Source organism: Dicentrarchus labrax, unplaced genomic scaffold (genome assembly GCF_905237075.1).
Source record: "Dicentrarchus labrax unplaced genomic scaffold, dlabrax2021, whole genome shotgun sequence".
Taxonomy (NCBI): domain Eukaryota; kingdom Metazoa; phylum Chordata; class Actinopteri; family Moronidae; genus Dicentrarchus; species Dicentrarchus labrax.
The window spans coordinates 26,232,616-26,251,523 of record NW_026136718.1 but is presented as its reverse complement, the minus strand read 5'-3'; the positions used below and the strand labels follow the sequence as shown (position 1 = coordinate 26,251,523).

Genomic DNA, 18,908 nt, shown 5'->3' with positions numbered 1-18,908 from the left:
GCCTTAAAGCACTGACGGTACAAAAAAAAAAAGGAAATTGACAGAATGTTTCCTAGCAACGTCAGCTATCCAATGTTAGTCACTAGCTGATGGGCAACGTCTAGTCAGAGGCTTTAAGCTTAAGCACTTTTTCCACAAATTGTTCTATTCTCTTTTTTGAGACAAATTGAAAATTGAAAAATATGCACAATTAGAGTGTATATTTCAAATAATCTATAAAGTAAATTTTCATGTAATGGTGAACACTTGAGTGTTTTTATGGGACTTTTTATGGCATTCGCATCTGACATGCCAAGTTATCTTCATTATTATGGAATGCATTTATTCAGCGTGTTTGTTCTAACAAGCAAGGATGAATCACTTCCTCCCCAACCTTTTGAAATCTTTTGTGGAGCAAAATTTGGAACAACACTTTTTCTATCCAAAGCAGATTGAAAACCCGGGCACACGTCCAAGGTCGTCTTTTGTGTTAGCACTTGGATGCAGGGATAACCTCTGACCTCTAGTCAAAAGAGATACAATTTCATTGTCTCAGTCTTTCACACATCAAAGATAATCTGTTTTGGCTGTTGTTTCTCCTCTCCTGTGACAGACTGATTTAATTCAGCTGTGGCACCAATGGCAGGTCAACAAGCATTTGGTGCAGACTTAAGAAAAACACTGTTACTGTCATTGAGATTGTCCTCTCACCTCATTAAATCAAAATTTTCTCAAAGCAGCATGTACTCGTCTCAGACCCCTAACATTCCACTACTCTACTGAGAAATTAAAAGCATGTTTTATGTTTTTAGTCCAGGGTGAGTCCCAGTGCTGAAGCCACAGGACATTCCCACATTTTAAATCCAACTCATTGGTTGCAGAATGTTTTTTTTACTGACCCCTCGCGAAGATTCAAATCTTGCTTTTGGCTTACTGAACACACTGAATTGAGCAACACTACTCACAACTGGATCTGTTTAAAAAAAATGTCTGGAAAGGAGTTTTGTGAAAGTTTTACTTTCACATACTAACTAATGTGTCTTAGATTTTGTGAATAACAGACTTCTCTGTGGATTGCAGGTTTTGATAAGTCATGCTGAGACTAAGGATGGGAGTGGTGGGCCGACGGATTATGAGGATCTGGAATCTGGAGACCTGGTGTTACCGAGGGAGCCAGTGGACTTAGGGAGGACATTTACGGAGCCCACAGATCACCAGTCCGTCATAGTGGTAAGTCAGTGGAATAATTTTGGTTCTGTCTCTGTGAGAGCTCCATTGCAGGGTGAAAGTTGACAAGTCAAGACCACCGATCATCTACATCTCTATGTAAATCAGGCCAAGTTGGAAGAAACTCCATTTCCCAGAGTCCCTTGGTGCTAGTAAAGACTCATCTGGCTCCTGCAATCTCTGTCTTTCCATGATGTTTTTTGAACTTGACCTGACATTTTCCATTTTGAAGTGTCTCCATCTTCTTCCATCTTCTGACGGAATGGATGAGACAAAGGAAAATAATCCTTTGTCTCATCCATTCCTCATCTCCCTCTTATTGTTCTTGTTGATACAGTATCTCTAATGTTCCTGCCCTATTTTTCTATTTTCTTCTTAATGTGGTCAAACACAGACACACAGTCATGTAGGGCGAGTGTGCTTAGCAGTGGAATCTCATGTCAGATCCCTGCTGATATTTGTGTTGGCTTTTTGTCTTATTCTCCTCCTAGTTCAATTGCACATACCGAAAGAACCAGGAAACCTCAGAAACACTTCCCAGGATTGTACCGGGACCAGGGAGGCAACCGGTCAACAACATGACGTTCAACATGGAGTTGTACAACACACTGCCATTCAACAACCCCTCACGCCAGGCCTTCTACACCGTTTCACAGAATCAGCAAGTCTTTGTGGAGGTATGCGTTGCATCCAACACATTACCTCTTATTTCTTATGCAGCTTGTGTTTTTGTCCCTCAATTAAAACTTTAGAATGAAAACTTTGCTGTGTGTACTCTCTGTCTGGGACTTGAGCTCTTCCTGCTTTGATCTCTTAGTGTGGCATCCACAAGGTCAATTTGTATTTTGTCTAGTTGGGGCTAAAAAGCTAACACTCACATTCACCCCGCATATTCGTTGTATTACCTCTCTACGTGTCACAGTATCCTGTCTGTCTGGCTCAAAGTCCTGTCTGTCTGACTGTTTTTGCAACAGTAATTATGGAGGTCATGTAAGAGATGGCAAGGACTCATACTTTGAGGTCCTTTGAAGAGATGATTTATGGTGATATCAGCAGGAGATGCTCCACTCAGTGTGGACGCGGAGCCAGCTGGTTACAAAGAGTTTTCTGTGTATGTGTTTTCAATGAGGATACCATCACTGACAATCCAACAGAAGTAAAGAGGAAGAATAATAACTCAAGGGGCTGTCTTACGGATGGAAAGATATTACGAATGTCCGACTCACTGAAATTACTGAAATACTTACTGAAGAAATTTGTTGCAGTTGGCTAATCTGTTGGCAAATAGTGGGAATAGGAGTTAACTAAACATTAAAGTAGAACCAATTTAATGAGCTAAAGGATGCTTGAAAGCAGATGATGAAAACTGTGTTGGTCACTCTGAGCAACCTACTTCCATTTAAGTACAGTTTGACATTTTGTGAAATGCATCAATTTACTTTCCTTTTGAGAGCTAGATGAGAAGATTGATATCACTCTCATGCTCTGAAACTACACCCAGAATCCATGCAAAAACTTAAAGCTGCAGTAGGTAATTGTTATACAAATATTTCTTAGTCATATTTGCTGAAACCTTCACTATATCCTGACAGATTGTGAAACAATCTGGTTCCTCTGGCTCGTTCTAGTGCTCCTAATGGCATTTGCAAGAATCCACCGGGACTGAACGAAAAAAAACAAGAAAGATAGCTGATTTATAGGGTATTGCACGATTATTATGTTATTGTTATCATGAGTTACAGAAAATCTTAAAAGAATTAAAACCAAAGGGGATTTTTGTCAAACGCTTTATTTGAATTTCACAAAGTATGTCCTATAATTTAAAAGAGTTCAGTATTTTTTTAATAACACTAATACAGTAGAATTCAATACCGTAGATAAGCATACATTATATCCTAACTGTCAACCTCAGTATACTATGGTATCGATATTCAGCTGCAAACCTAGACTCTTTACAAGAGAGTGAATAAGTGTACTTCCCAAAATGTCAGTTTACTCTTTTAAGGAGTTTTCCACACTCATCATTACTATCTTCTCATGACAAATGATCCCTGTATTTGAAGAATAAATGTTTTATTCTTCTCCCTCATGTGCTTCAGGTCACATCAACCACATCAGATCCGGAGCTGGGTTTCACCATCGTATCGTGCTTCATTTCTCCTAACTCCAACCACATCGTGCCCTCAGAGTACACTCTCATTGAGACAGTCTGCCCCAAGGATGACTCCGTCAAGTACTATTCTAAGAGGGACTTCCCTGTTCCTCACATACAGACGGAGAAGAAAGGTTTCAGCTTCATCTTCAATTCAGACTTCAACATGTCCCTACTTTTCCTGCACTGTCAGATGTCTCTCTGCTCCAAGAGATTCCATAGCAACCAAAGACTACCACCGGTATGAAACATAGTCTTCTCCAAATTCTTTTACCCTTTTGCATGTTTAATGAATGTACTGTACAAGCCATCAAAGCTGTTTTAGTCTCCCCAGACGTACATATTGTTTGTTTGACAATATTTTAAGTCGGTGTGGTAGTGAACTATCTTTACTCTGGCTGACCTGAGCCATTCAGAATCAGGTCTGCACCCGAAGCTAAGCAGGAAACATGAATCGGTGTAAAGTTTGCCAAGTATCCAGCTGCAGAACAAAATAAGCATCCATCTTAGCCATCATTTTCATTTTTCTCTTACTGTGTTATCTGTCCAACTCAATCTCTCCAAAAATCTCTTGCAAGCACTTTCCCTTTTCTGTTTTTTCACATGAAAAAGGTAGTGATAAAGTATAAGCTGACTTGTGACAGTGAAGCTAATTGTTATAGCTTGATTACCATCAGGGTCAGGTTAAAGCTCATGGGTTTGTCATTTGTTTGATTTCCAAGTTTATACTTTGGGTCAGATATGAATGATGGCATTTACTTGAGGTTAAGAAATGTTAAATGTGTTTGCTTTTGTATTTATATTTATTTCTGCTTTCTACAGAGTGACATGTTTCTTTTTGTAGGATTTCTTCACTGTAAATGTTGTATTTTTAACTTTTTAATTCTCTTTATTTCTTTAATTGTATCCACACAGTGCTTACAACCCAGTCAGACCTGTGACTCTCTTACCGGGGAAGAAGTCATGGTTATGATGATGAACTCCAAGATGTCAACCAAGCCGCTGGTTGTGGTGGATGGATCTGCTCAACCAGACGAAACAAGTTAGTTCAAAATCACATTTTACCCCTACTTAGCCCTTGTGCCATGAGCTCAACCTAAATAAGACACATGTGGCTCTTAAAAGCTCCTGTCACTCTAATCCATGTTTCCGTTTTAGCAACACTACACATTATGAATGAAGCTCTGATTTCCATTGTTTTGAGTATGAAGTTTGATAAGGAGTAAAGAGAGAAGCCGGTCCGAGGGCGAGGAGAAAGAGAAAGCTCGGTCCGGTACTTGGAGATTAGACCAAACCACAAAACACTGCTCATCACTTCCCCACATCTGGTCATCATCAACTGCGATGTGTGTGTGTGTGCACACGCATGTGTCTGTTTACATTAATGTCTGTACACAAGAGTGTGTTTTTGGGTGTGTGTACATACTAGCATGTGGTTAACTGCAGTAAAGGAGGCGTCTGCTAACACTGAGGCCCAGTTCGGGCTCCTCTGGAGTCTGGACCAGTCCATGCTGAGGGAGAGGTGGAAAAGAGGAGTCATACAGAACCAAGCTCCAGTTGTTTTCACTTAGGACCTTCACTGTGGCCTCCCCTTTCCACTAGAGAAGGGAGGAGTGTGTGTGTGTGAGGGGAGTGGTGGTCCTCTTGTTGGCTTTGGGAGTCCAGCCAGAGAGCCTAAAGGCCCCTCGATCATCACTTGTTTAGTCACTCATTCATTCGCTTGCTGTGTTGCGGAGTCTCAGGGGCTGTGAGTGTGATCAGAGGGAGGGAGCAACCTACAGATTGTGGGGGAGGCCTGAGGTAACCACCCGCACATTTTACTAATTATGACCTAAACTGGGATGGGGTGATATCATGAGTACCCAATCTCTGGTGGACTGCCAGAGCTTTTCAAATCAGCATCCCCTCTGAGCAATGACATCAACAAGAAAGCTGTGGTCAGTTTAACTATATTGACTCATGAGTTTACACACCATTTCAATCAGTGTAAGCTAGAGCCCGACTGATATATCAGCATGGCCGATATTGGCTAATTAAAGCTTTTCGTGGATAAATTGGTATATATGCGTGCTGATAAGTAACATGAAATAGTGGAGAAATGACAATGATATGTTTGCTGTAAAACAGTCACATACAATATGTTGTCCACCAGAAAGCACTGATAGCACAGGCTTAAGAGTGACCTTATGGTTTAAAAAAGCTTTATGACTTTAACTTTACGCAGTTGTGATTAGTGTTTTTCACAATTTTCTGAATTTGTATTGACCAAAAGTTTAATCAGTTAATCATGAAAAATAATAGGTCAGTACAGAGTCAGTACAGACCCTCAAGAATCAATATAAATATCAGTCTCAAAAATGCCGTATCAGTCAGGCTTGAGTGGGAGTAGTCAGATTTGTACAGAAAATTGCTGAACAGAAGTGGGGGGATTTATTACTGTACATTTTAATTGGACATTTGGTTTCAGTTCTGGGCAGAGATGTAGATGCAGTCACTTCTTAGCACAGAAGTCCCAGTGTTGTTGTTAAAGAGGCTGCTGAGGATACTTGTGAAGAGAGACTCTGAATTTTGCAGTAATGAGTGAGTGAGTAAACGAAGCTAGTACAGAGCAGGCAGCACCGAGCACTGCCCACACCACTGTGCCAGTGCAGCGGGTTTATTTTCCATGGAACAGATTAAGTAAACACAGATATGCAATAAACACAGAGAAAAAAAACTCAATTTCAAAGGCCGTGTTTTATAACACAAAGGCATCTCTTATGCTAGGATGGAAAACAAAACAAGCAGCCTTTTCAAGGGCTACAGTTGTGCACTGGACAGCCTCCCAAAGAGCTGAACTTGATCTACAAATCAAAGAGGTGCCACTTGTGGCCAACTTGGTGCATGGAAAAACATAACAGCCTCAAACCCCAGCCATCAAAAGTAGATTTACTGCTTCACAACATCAATAAATTTGATCCCTTTTTTATGGATCTGGTAATGTTCAGGAAAAGTTGGAAAGTATCATTTATTTAAGAGGCTGTAGATTACATTATTACACCACTACAAGTAGTATTACTTGAGGTTAGTTGAGATAAGAGATTATTTACATCACAATGAATAAAATGTAATCCTATTTAAATATCAATTATTGTATTAAATAATATTGGACAGGTGGAAACTACAGTGTGTGAAATATACTGTGAGTGAATGTGTTCACCCTTCAGATTGCTTATCTTTCTAAGGAGCTGATAAATATCTGCGATGATGCATCACCTTAAAACCTGCTGAACGAAGGTGTTTTTTCATCCTTCACATGAGCTGCAGTATTCACTGGGCGGGATTTCAAGTAGCTTACTTTATCATTAAAATGATCATAAAACTCATCATTTAAAAACTCAACAGAAAATGATGTTTCTACTTGAGTTTGGATTAATGCCTCAGCAGATTAAGGCCATTAAAACAGTATTAGTCTTCCACACTTCAGATTTTTTTCATGAAGTATATACTGAAGAGAAAAATGTGTGAGTAGATCCCTTATAATAGCCCTGCGTAACTATATAAACCACTGTAGCTCATGAGTTGTATGTGGTGCGTATGGAGTCAAGTTATTCAGTTCATCTGAACTCGGCTTTATTCATACAAACAAGCACCGTCAAGAGTCTTACAGAGGCGAACGTTGGTTTCTGCTCTCTGTAAGGAGAGGTCAGAGTTGAACAAAAACAAGTCATTACAACAGGCGTGCTCTCTCATTCCAAAGCAGGCAAACTTACATAAACAAATGACGTTCATAGAGATATTACAACTGTTCCAACTTTGCAAACATAAGTCATGGGTTTAACTTCTAGGGTGCTGTCTGGTTCTATTAAAATAGTGAGCAAAAGTCAAGACCTGACAGATGTCCAGCAGAGTACTGTTCCCCACAGATATCAAGGCTTTGGTTGAAAAGGTACATTGAGTTTTCAGTTTGATGATCATGGGCGTTCTTAGACCAGAGTCATGTACATTTCTCCACGTGAAGCGTAACATAATCTATGAGCCAAGATTACAAGGAAACATTGCACACCACTGTCTCTCGCTGGCCTCAGTTGAGTGCGCTCTTCCTCTCCCCTCTGCTAACGGGGTTGAAAGCGTTAGTGGCCACTCTCTGCATTCTTTGCATAACAAGTTACACAGGACAGATAACAAAGGAGCGATGGGATAGGGGTGAAGGGTGGCAGAGAGGACGTCCTCTGGCCATCGTCCCCTCCGAAATTAAAGTCCTCTCTGATGACCTGTCATCATCCATTATGCGAGATGATAACTCAAAGGTGTTCTTTCCAAGAATAGCGCCCATTGTGCCGAAGTCTTGGACATGTACCAGGCTCGCCTCTTGAGTTCGGCCGTACACAAGCGCCTTTGTATTGTTTGTAAAGACATCATTACAGCTAAGTTCACTTTTGAAAGCCTTCCAGAAGGCTTTGAAATAAATGAGTAAGCAGAGTCAGTAGGTTCATCCTTTAGGACACTGTCAGCTTACAGAATAGCTGCTCTTTCAGCATTTTCCTGCTTCAGGTTTCTGTATCACATTCCACAGAGAGTTGCTTATCAACACAGGGCAATATCAGAAATCTGCTGATCTTCTGGCCTGTGGCTGACAGCCTGACTCGGAATATGTATTTTGTTATTTTTTATGTTATATAAGTTCATAATGTATAGTGTACATCAGCATACGTTAAAAGTACTTCTTTTTTTTCAGCAACCCGAAGCCCAACGGATGCTCCTTCTGAAGAAAGTAAGTTGTTATTCTATATTATTCTCACTATCTTACTACTCTTTTTCATATGTACATGTGTGTCTGTGAATGTGAATTTGAATGGAGCCCTAAAGTGTATCAGTATCGGATAGATATATAAAATACGTAAACATGGGACTAGATGATGTAAATACATAGATTAACCAATAAATTGTGAAATAGTTTAAGTTAAAACTCAGCTCATTATTATGAATGTTATTTAATTGTTTCTATTTTCTGTTTGTAGTTTTTATTCAAGTTCATTTCTATTTAATTATAGATTTTTAAATTTTATAATGGCTTTAATTTCATCATGTCAATTTTCATGATAGTTGAGTTTTTAGTCTCAAATGCACCAACCACCCAGTTAACGTTTTTTTTAACGTTATTATATTTGACAGTTTTTTTTTAAATTGATGTTATTGTTTATTTTAAGACCTTACATTTGGACAATATAGTGTTTCTACTGCCTTGTCTAATTTAAAAGAGAATCTGACCTGGTGACAGGTATAAAGAATGGCTATATACAAATAACCATTCTTCTCTCTGATGGTCTTGTTTGTTTATGTAAGTCATATAGAGGCATCAGATTTATATTGAGACTGTTTCATAACCAGTTAAAACAGCTTTAATAACCTTTAATTTATGCATTTAATATTGAACACTTTGGACCTCCATAGACTTTCTGTTTGAGAGGTTTTGAGTATTTCCGAGTTGTCATGTCAACATGTGTGAACTGCTTTGTTTCGCAGGAACACTTTACATGCTGGACACTCCGACAGTGGTGGGCATCGCATTTGCAGCCTTTGTGATTGGGGCTCTGTTGACCGGAGCCCTGTGGTTTATCTACTCCCACACAGGTAGGTCCTTTACCTGCTACTCCACAGCCTCGGCTCACCTCTCTACATTAATGAAAAGATAAGAGGTAAAGGAATGTCTGAGTGTCTCTGTGCCAGAAATGTGCCCCTGGGATTGCCAGACATCCTGCTGCTGACAGAGGCCAGTTCACAATAACATATTGACTCCTCTACTGTAAATATATCCTGTTGGTCAGCAGCAAGAGCTCTTCTCTTTCCTCCCTTTGAATGTTTTTGGGGGCTGCTGGGTGGTCACCGAATATTCTCAGTACAATGGCTGGAGACGAGCTGGAAATTCCCCTTGTTGGGTTTAGCAGCACTCACAGGAAAAGACACACAATCTGTCCATTAGATGCCAAGACCTTCCCCATCATCCCCAGCATGCCGACCCCAGCTGACCCCTTAGAGGAAGTGTGCTCCCAGCAGCCCTTTTGAGTTCACCGTTGCATAAAGCTGCCCTGTTCTCGTTGGCCTGACTGCTTGACCGGTGATCCGCCATGCCAGTGACCTGTTACCCCGTGGCTGATGTGTTCTCCATGGACGTCTTTCAGGATGTTTGAATTTAGAAGCCAGGGCTTTCAGAAAATACAACAATGTGAGTGTTTAAGTTTACGCTAAGTTTACAGCTTGGAAGAAGCTCCCTGTTGGACAGTGTTAAATGGTTGGGTCAGTAAATCATCCTCCCTGATAGTTGTGAATGTAGCACAGATACGGACACTTGTCAGAACTGTTACAAACTGTTTAAAGTTCCAGTCATGCTAAATCACATCTGTGTAAGTGTTTACTGAACGGGATTTCATGTAGCAGAAAATATCAGCTGTCAGAGTTTAGTGCTCTTATCTTTATCACAATATTGGTATTGGCTCCTCTTTAGAAAGCCACTTCATTTAAGCTTTATGGGTTTCCTAGAATGACAAAGGAACACATGCCTTGTAACTGGCTGGTTTTCCAAAGATATTAGAGGTCAATAGTGAACATGCAGAGAGAAACAGGTGTAATGATAGTTGTTATGGAAACACTTTCACAACGTAGAGATACATTAAGGACCATGTTCCTGTTGATGTTATTAAAATAGGCCTTAGTTGGGTGTGTCAAGCTCTCTCGGCTGAAATGACCTTACTTGGCAATATTGGCAGTTCCATGTAAACCCCAAGAATGTAGATCCCCAAAAACAACCAACACAAATGTCAGCTGAGAGTGTATTTTAAACTAGTGTACAGAGTGAAGACACATGAAAACAGTCTATCCCCTCAGGTCTGAGGACAATATCCCTGGCCTTTAGAGAACAAAGCCTTTTTTAAGTTATATATACTTATTGGTGTTATATTTGGGGTTTTGCATTCATTACAGTTTGATTCCTTATAAGGCAATTAGAAGTATAAATGCTTTAAAAGGCACTCCACACTATATTATTTGACATTTTACTCATTATCTTGGCACATACAATGTGTCTGCGTTCTGCCAGGGCTGTAGTCACGTCTGCCAAGAGATCTGCTCTCCACCTCTGCTCAATTTGTGAAATAACATACGAATGAAAAATTCAAACCAATAGTGAAAACAGGCTGACATGAGTAGAATTTTTTACACATTATCTGCTCGGAAAGAGAAACATGTGCTACAAGCTTAAAAATAATGGTGATCACACACTGCACACTATCTTGACAGCGGAAACTACACACGACTTTTAGCCACGCTAGCAGCAAGGCTCGTGGATTGTGTTGGTTGGTCGGTCTTCAACTTTGAAATATCTCACCAATTATTGGATGGATTGCCATGTCAGTTTTTGAGTTTGGATGAATGATAATAACGTTGGTTAATTTTACTTTTAAACTTGCACCATCGTTAAAACTATCATTTGTCCAAAACTTGACCAGATACTTGCAAAACTGATGACATTCCCATCAGCCCCAGGTGTACTTTGTGTTTTGTGTTTTAGAAAATTAATTAGATTTAGAAAATGTTAGGATGCTAAAAGGCTACACTAAGATGGAGATCATAATAAACATTACATGTGTTAAACATCAGCATGTTAGCATTTTAGCACACTAACATTAGCATTTAGCTCAAAGCACCCCTATGTCTCAGACATATCATATAGCCTCACAGAGTTGCTAGCATGACTTGTTCTTTCAAATATTAGTAATTGTCATTGATTTAACAAACACATACGAAATATTTCACTTGTCAAATTAGTCACTTTCAAAAATGTGAAACAAATATTTTCAAGTTTTTTTTCATGTACTTGGACACTGTTGAAGTGTTGACTGTGCCAAGAGCAGGGTTGGGTCAGATTACTTTTACATGTAGTCAGTTATTAAATACAAATTAGATGGCAATGTTTGTATTTAGTAACATAATCCATTAGATTACAAAACAATGTTTTTAAAATGAATACTTTTGGAATACTACAAAATCAATTTAAAAGACAAAAGAATTTGTGTTGCACATTTCTGAAGTTGAAGTGAATATTGGCAGGAATGGAAGGCAGTTTTGGAGGGACTGAACTTTCCATCTTGACTCAACACTGTTCTTTTTTCTCCAAGTTATTAGGTCATTGGTTATCATGAAATAAAGTTTCATAATTGTAAAAATGACATATTTAAAAGTCCTAATCAAAAATGTAATCAAGTAATCCTTGACAATGTAACTAAAATCTAATTACTGGACTTATTATAGTTACTTATTTTTTGTTATCTGATTACAACCCAACCCTGGCCAAGAGATACTGAGGTTGTGCTTCTGCTTTTGTGTTTCGTCCAGAGGATAAAGCAAATTGTCAGACATCTGTTTTCAGAGTTTTCATACACAGTATGTTTCTGTAACATTAAAGCAGCCTTTATCTCTCCTATCTAGAAAGATAATATTGGACTTGGGAATTTATATTTCCTCAGACAGATGAGGTGAATCCAAGTCCCTTTTGTTTTGTAGAACTCTCTGTCCTGTGAGGGAAAGACCCCTGGCAGTTCTGCTCTGGTAAACATTAACAGGGGCCCCGAAGAGGGAGCGGGATGCAAGATGGCCTGTGGACACAATGTGCCTGCCATATATGCAAGCACTCATACAGACAACGTGTAGGACGAACCAAGCTGTCAATAGAAAAATGTTTGTCTAAGAGAGATAATTTTATTGTATACTCTCCATTATTCTGGGAGGAATAAAGCTTGGAAGCAATAATTGCTCCAAATTCTCAAATTAAACACAGACTTGGCTTTGTTTCAAAAGCTGTTCATTGTCTATCAGAGACATTTCCTGTAAACAAATGTGAAAACTTTGATTTGGCCCTTCATTTTAAGCATTGGATCCTGAGAGTCTACGAAATGAAATGCTTATTTAGACATAGAACAATAAACCAGTCAGTGTTTTGAGCTCCAGTCAGAAGGCAGTCTTGTGTTTGTTCTGTTTTATCTACTAAGGACAGGCTAATTGAATCCAGATAACTAAAGAAATGAACTCTATGAAGGGGAATCATCCTTTGCTCTTTCTTGTTTAAAATATCATCTGTCAGATAGGATGTGAGCGGTTGTTTCTGAGGTGAATTTCTTTTTTTTGGGGGGGGGTCCTAGCAGATGAAACCATGTTGTGAATCTGTGGCAGTAATAGTAGTATGCTTCAAGATAGTAAACGTTAGGGCAGATCAAGTCCAGAGTTCTGCTTGCTTTACTGTGCACATTTGCCAAGTGCTTTGTACTGAAAACTAGATTGTTTTTAATTGTGCTTGCGTAATAAGGTGTTAATCTACACACAGATGTGCACAAAACATCGGGATAAAGAATTATATTTTAACTTAAGTATAAGGGTTTATGTCAAGTAGTGACAGTCATAGTAAACAGTAGGAGATTAGAGTAATTTTTTTCTTTTAAAATCTAAGACTGCAGAGGAACAATGGAGGTTCCAGCATCTTAGAGGGGTGCAATTTATAGCTTTAACAAAATCCATTTGTCATGTTCCTGCCTACCTCCGCCTTTCTGCCATTTACATCAAATTTTTCTCTCTCCCTCTGGTCCAATCCCGTCCTCCCTTGCTCTCCACTCCCTCTACTGCTCTGTGTCTAGGTGAGACAGCTGGCACACAGCAGGTCCAGAAGTCCCAGCCCGCCTCCGAGAACAGCAGTGCGGCCCACAGTATCGGCAGTACGCAGAGCACGCCCTGCTCCAGCAGCAGCACGGCATAGCCCAGGACGTGACCCAGCGGGGACGTCGTGGCACAGGAAGAGCCCAATGGTTCACAGGGACCGGTTTGTTGATCTCCTTCCATGACAGGAATTTTTCTTTTGGGGGATGCTATAAGAAGGAAAAACATATGATTTAAAAAAGAAAGAAGACGACACACAATAACACTGTTGGTCCTTGTGCAAATTCCTTTTGTGCCACTTCAAGTGTGTGCAGACAAATATACTGTCCTGGTGTTATTGGTCTGTAATAGTAGTTAGCCTACAAGACTACAAGAAACAGGTTTATACCAGGCATTTCTTTTGAATCCAAATGCTGCTTTTTTCTGACCACAACACAGCCTTTTGTTTCTGACCTTAAATGGCGTGATCCAACAGCAAGGAAAGCAATCAGGCAGCAGTGATGTCAGTATTAGTAAGTGAGATGTTGATGGCTGGACTAGAACACGTTACTTTATGACATGCAGCCCTGCAGATGGCAAAGGGAGTGAAGCAACCACTATTATTAACATACGGACAAAAGTGCAGTATGAGCAAAAGTCGTCATCTTGACACAGAGAGATAATGGCTTTTAAAAGGCAGTGTAGGTATTGAATGTATACAGAAGATTAAACGCCAACAAATGTGAAAGTTAAATGTGAAAGATATGCTGATAAAAAGCCCCATTTTATAATGTACTTATTTCACTCCTCCCTGCATAATGGATTTACACACAGGTTGATAAAACATGTTTTCCCAGTGCCTTCTATACAGTAGTTACAAAAATGCATTTCTGTAGATGAGGGTCTGAGTCTCAATTTCACTGATGTTATGTAATTTCACAGGGGCATTATGGGATCCCTTTTACTATGTTGTTAATGTAATAGTTCAACATTTTGTGAAATACGTTTATTTGAGATAAGATTGATAGCTCTCTCATGTCTGTGCATTCAGTACAGAGCTCGATACAGGAGGTTAATAGCCTAGCTTAGCATGAAGTCTGGAAGATGAGAGAAACTGTTTATTTTGACATTTAACAAAACCACAAATTGTCACGTTACATTTCTGCCTGTGTGCAGATTGAAAAAACAAGATACAATGTGTTAATTTGTTAGCAATAGGGGTGTTGGTGGGTGTATTTTTGAGCTTTGGCCAAAGCCAGGTTGGGCGTGATTAGCCTAGCTTAGCGGAAAAATTGAAAAGCAGTGCTAAAAAGCTAGCCTAGCTCTGTCTAAAGCTAAACAAAATACACCTGCCTCACCAGCTGTGGCCAGACTAGCTTTTACCCCCTGCTTCTAGTTTTCATGCTAAGCTAGGATAATCACCTCCTGGCTCCAGCTCCACACTCAACGTACAGACATCAACATTTTCCAAAATGCCAACCTTTTCTTTAAGGCCTGTATATTTTTGTGAATATTGTAAATACTCGAAAATGTTCAGAGGCAGAGAGTGCAAATTCTGTTACAGTGCTTCTGGATTAGACCAGTGATTTACCAGAGTGAGATGTTAATGAGTTAATACCATATCTCATTTTAAAAGTGATAACATAAGAATCAAAGTCTCTCAAAGACTGATTTATTTGTTGATTGCTTTTACTTTTATCGCTTAATCATTTAGTCTACAAAATATCAGCAAATAATGAAAAAGACAACAGTTTACAACCATAAATATAAGATTTAAAACACAGAAAAGCAGCCAATTCTCATATTTGATCAACTGTAAAAATGTATATTTGGCATGTTTCCTTGATTAATTGACTTAAACAATGATTATTTTCTCAATTATTCAACTAAATGTTTCAGTACTTAATTACACATTCAGCTCATTATCCTCTTATCAGACAGAGTAGATTATTATTATTATAAAGCCAAATGTACAGATTTTTTTATCCCAGTTATTTTTGTATAAATCTTGGCACTGACAGCGTGTTGAATAAGCTGAAGCTCATTGTTATGAACATATATTTTAATGTTTTCTTCAAACTGCAACACCACGACTACCCCACCGCCTCAGAATACTATGAATGTTTGCTGTAGTGCCTTCCTTTAGCCTGTGTGTGTTTCTGTCAGACTGTGTGTGGGGCCCTTTGACCTCAAAAAGGGACGTCTCCCTGTTAACCGTAACAAAAAACAGAATGTGTATTATCTCAAAGCTTTTGATTTCTTTTTTTCTTATGTAAACATGTATAAAGCTTTCTACAGAGGGAACAGAGTATAAATATATATATTTGTGTATAGAATTATATTTTGGAATATATTTACCAAGAGAAATTTATTGTCTTCTATGTGTGTAAGTACTGTGAATTGTGGATGTGCTCGTATACATAACACACATTTGTGGGGGAATTTATTCAGTTTATTCATAAAAGCCTCACGGCATGTTTTTTGACACTTTGACTGATATAAATGAAATATTTATAGATGGAAAACAAAATTATTTAACGTTTTAGTAAGGAATACATTGTGCTAACAAACTTTTGGATATCCACCTACATTTTAAAAATCCTTGTTGATATTAAAAACGGAGTTGACAGGGCACTGACATCATGTTTATTTACCTTTTTATATTTCATTTCTTTATCAAAGAATGTGTCATAAAACATGTAATGAGTTTGTAATGAATATTATGTATAAAGGCTTTTCAAACAAAGCATTACTTTCTTCTGTACATGGAATACAACTCTTTATGGTCTGTTTAAACATTATTATAGATGTCAGCTAATGTTTGGGTGGAATTTCCCCGTTTGGCAGTGCCGACTCATTATTGAAGTTGTTGCAGATTGATTGCTGATTATGTATAAATATTGTGTTTACTAACATATTTTCATGTGAAGTAAAGAAATCAGATGTTCTATAACTTTTGCGAAATTAATATATCTTAGAAAACAAATTTGATATCATTGAAGATAAGCTGTAGCAACGAATATTAAACTATATATTTTAACATAATATTAGTAAATGATGGAGTCAAAAGCTTGATGCTCAGTTACTGTATTGTCATTAGAGATGCACCGATTGTGAAATTCTGGGCTGAGTTGGAAGTAACCAATACAACATTTAGCCAGCACAAAATTGATGTGACACAAGACCCCATATTAAAATGCCCAACTTTACAGCAGAATGTCTACAGCCTGGTACAAAGAACAGTTTTGGTCTCTGTAACTAATTTCCCTATTCATGACAACGGTAGATTTCTATATAACTCACCCATTTAAATTATATGAAGGCTTGTAGTTATGCATAATTAAGAGGATGGCCGCTTTGAGTGACAGGTGGGTGCCGTCGCTGGAGGCTGTTTTCAGTAATCAGGCCTCATTCAGCCCAGGCTCCACTTAATGCTCATTTTTGGATTAGCCGAGAGCCTGCACAGTCAGAACTTCCAAGATGGCGACAGCCAGAGCCACCACACTTTGAGCTTCACAACGGCTCTTCAGACAACCTATGGGTGATGTCACAGAGACTATGTCCAATGTTAAATACACAGTCTATGGACACATTGAGCACTTACGTCTGTGAGTGCTTTACTTGCTAATAGGCTGATGTCAGTCAACGTTCGGCCAATAAATCGGTGCGTCCCTAACTGTCATATACAAACAAAACCAAACTTGTTTGGGTTCTGTGGTCACATCAATGATGTTTACCCCCTTAAATAATGAAAAAAAATGAAATCAAGGCTAAACCACTGATGGCAGCAGTTAAACCAAATTTAGAGTGGAATGTATAATAAGCGTGTACAGTCAGAATGGAGTGTGGAGAAAATCCAGCTGTTATTTTGTTTCTGGAAACTTGACTGTTTTCAATAACACTTGAGGAATCATTTTTATGGAGTTGTATTAGAACCACTCGGTTTGAGAGCAACATTAGAACTTGTTTGTTTTATCGGGCCTGTTGCCAGGCGTGTCCATGCCAGCACCCAGTTGAAACCTCTATTCAGTAAAGCTCATGTATGCAGTAAATACACAGCAGTGATATGCAGTGCACTGTTGCTGTTATCAAGCAGCATTATTGTGAACAACAACAACACTGTGTACAGAATACACTCAGTGAAAGATTCATGTCTTGCAGAGTGGAAATGTGCCGCAGCCTATAATCAGCGGTCGTTGTTGGATTAAAGCTTTCTGACATTCCTGTAGTTTTGAGGTCTCTCTTATCGACTGTGGCAAATCCATCTCCCGTACTGTACGTAATCATCTCCTCCACTCCTGCGTGTCATGCTGTGGCTGAGCCTCAAGTAATGTTCTGGATCTAATCTTCTCATTTGAGGTAATTTGGGGGATATTCTTTTCACCCAAACTAACGATACAATTCACCAGAGTTGCCGTTCAAATATCAACATTCCTCCATAGCCTTTTGCCCCGGTGCACGCTGGGGAAAAAGCTCCACCACTTCCCCCATTAAGACCATGACTAAATGTGGTATTTCAAGATAATCTGAAATAATGATGCTGTATCAGGCAAAAGGAGCATTTTTATGAAAAGTGTGCAGAAGTAGTAAAAGATGCTGATCTGAGAACAGCTGTAATTGGAGCACAAATCCATATATCTAGTTATTGATTGTATTTTTTTTTAACCATTTAACTACCTCATGTTTTTCTATGAATGTGTAACTTGTGTGCTATGTGTGTGAGTGTTTTCTGTGCCAAGAAATGCTTCTAGGTTATACTGCAGTTGGGTGATTTTGAGGGCCCCTGCGTGGTTTTATTGTAGTTTCACGTTTATTTTCCGTTCTCAAAGCGAACGATGATTCGAGCTTACCCACCATGCCAAGATCGCCTTTGTTTGGGCGTTGTAAATGTGTAAAACTTTAATTAGCTGTTATTGTCTCCTTTTGGTTTTTGAAACTTTTTATAAGCTGTAAATACGCATGATATTTGTATACCCATTATGTCCAATAAATGTTCTTAATAATTTACCAGACTGTTGTTTTGATGTTTTCTGGACGGTGAGCCATATGTGTGAGGGTACGGTGTGGATACCTCCTGTATGGATCTGGTTTGGAACAATGAGCTGTAATAATGATGTGTTAGGCCTGGCCTTGTTGCGGTGAAGTCATGACTCGTCTCTGGTGAGCTCATAGCATGATACAGACCATGTGGACCTCTGGCTAGAGGTTTTCGAGTAAGGGAGGGGGGCCTCTGAGATGAGTGTGAGTCGCTACGCTTCCCCCCTCCCCGCCGGCTCCATCCTTGCTTTTGATTAGAGCTCCTTGGAGACAGCCGTAAGCAGCGTGCCTTGGAGCAGATTTGAAAGGCTGTGTGATTATAGCACAAGAGGAAGAGGCCGAGGGGCGAATGGTAAAGCAGCCTCTCGTTACGCCAGCTCAGGTTAGAGAGGACTGGACCGCATGTCCCAAATCCTTCTGACCCCTCTGTGCTGTCACATCTGTATCTCTTTGCCCATACTGCCCTTGCGGAGGCATCCCCATGCCGCTGTCCAACTGATGACTAATTTATTGAATTCTTAAACAAAGGCTCATCCACCTCACTGAGCGAGAATGTGCATTGTGATGTGGAAGTATTTTCCAGCTTTCCCCCTTCGGGTACCTGGAACACAAATTTGTTGTTTGACTTTTACATTCTACAGCTAATCCATTTAGTCACTGATTGCCTGTGCCCCAGACAATAGTGCATGACAAATACAGGATTAAATTAAATTTCTTTTTGTTTTTTTTAGCTGACAGGACTCCAAGCACTGACGCTGGGGGAATGGACTAATTTAGACCAGACCTTATGCTCCTAAACATGATTACTTGAATTAAGTTAAGTGAATTTTTTGGCTGGTTTACAGCATCAGAG

General features: G+C 39.3%; 1 protein-coding gene across 1 annotated transcript in view; it reads left to right on the top strand.

Annotated features, from left to right (window-relative positions):
* tgfbr3 (transforming growth factor, beta receptor III) overlaps positions 1–18,025 on the top strand; it is a 73,180-nt gene extending 55,155 nt beyond the window's left edge. Inside the window, exons 11-17 of the mRNA XM_051376742.1 lie at positions 1,060–1,209; positions 1,698–1,883; positions 3,306–3,599; positions 4,274–4,400; positions 8,076–8,111; positions 8,864–8,971; positions 13,021–18,025. Coding sequence (XP_051232702.1) covers positions 1,060–1,209; positions 1,698–1,883; positions 3,306–3,599; positions 4,274–4,400; positions 8,076–8,111; positions 8,864–8,971; positions 13,021–13,139 — 1,020 coding nt within the window. The 3' untranslated portion in view covers positions 13,140–18,025. The remainder of the gene's footprint in view (positions 1–1,059; positions 1,210–1,697; positions 1,884–3,305; positions 3,600–4,273; positions 4,401–8,075; positions 8,112–8,863; positions 8,972–13,020) is intronic.
* The last annotated feature ends 883 nt before the right edge of the window (positions 18,026–18,908 follow it).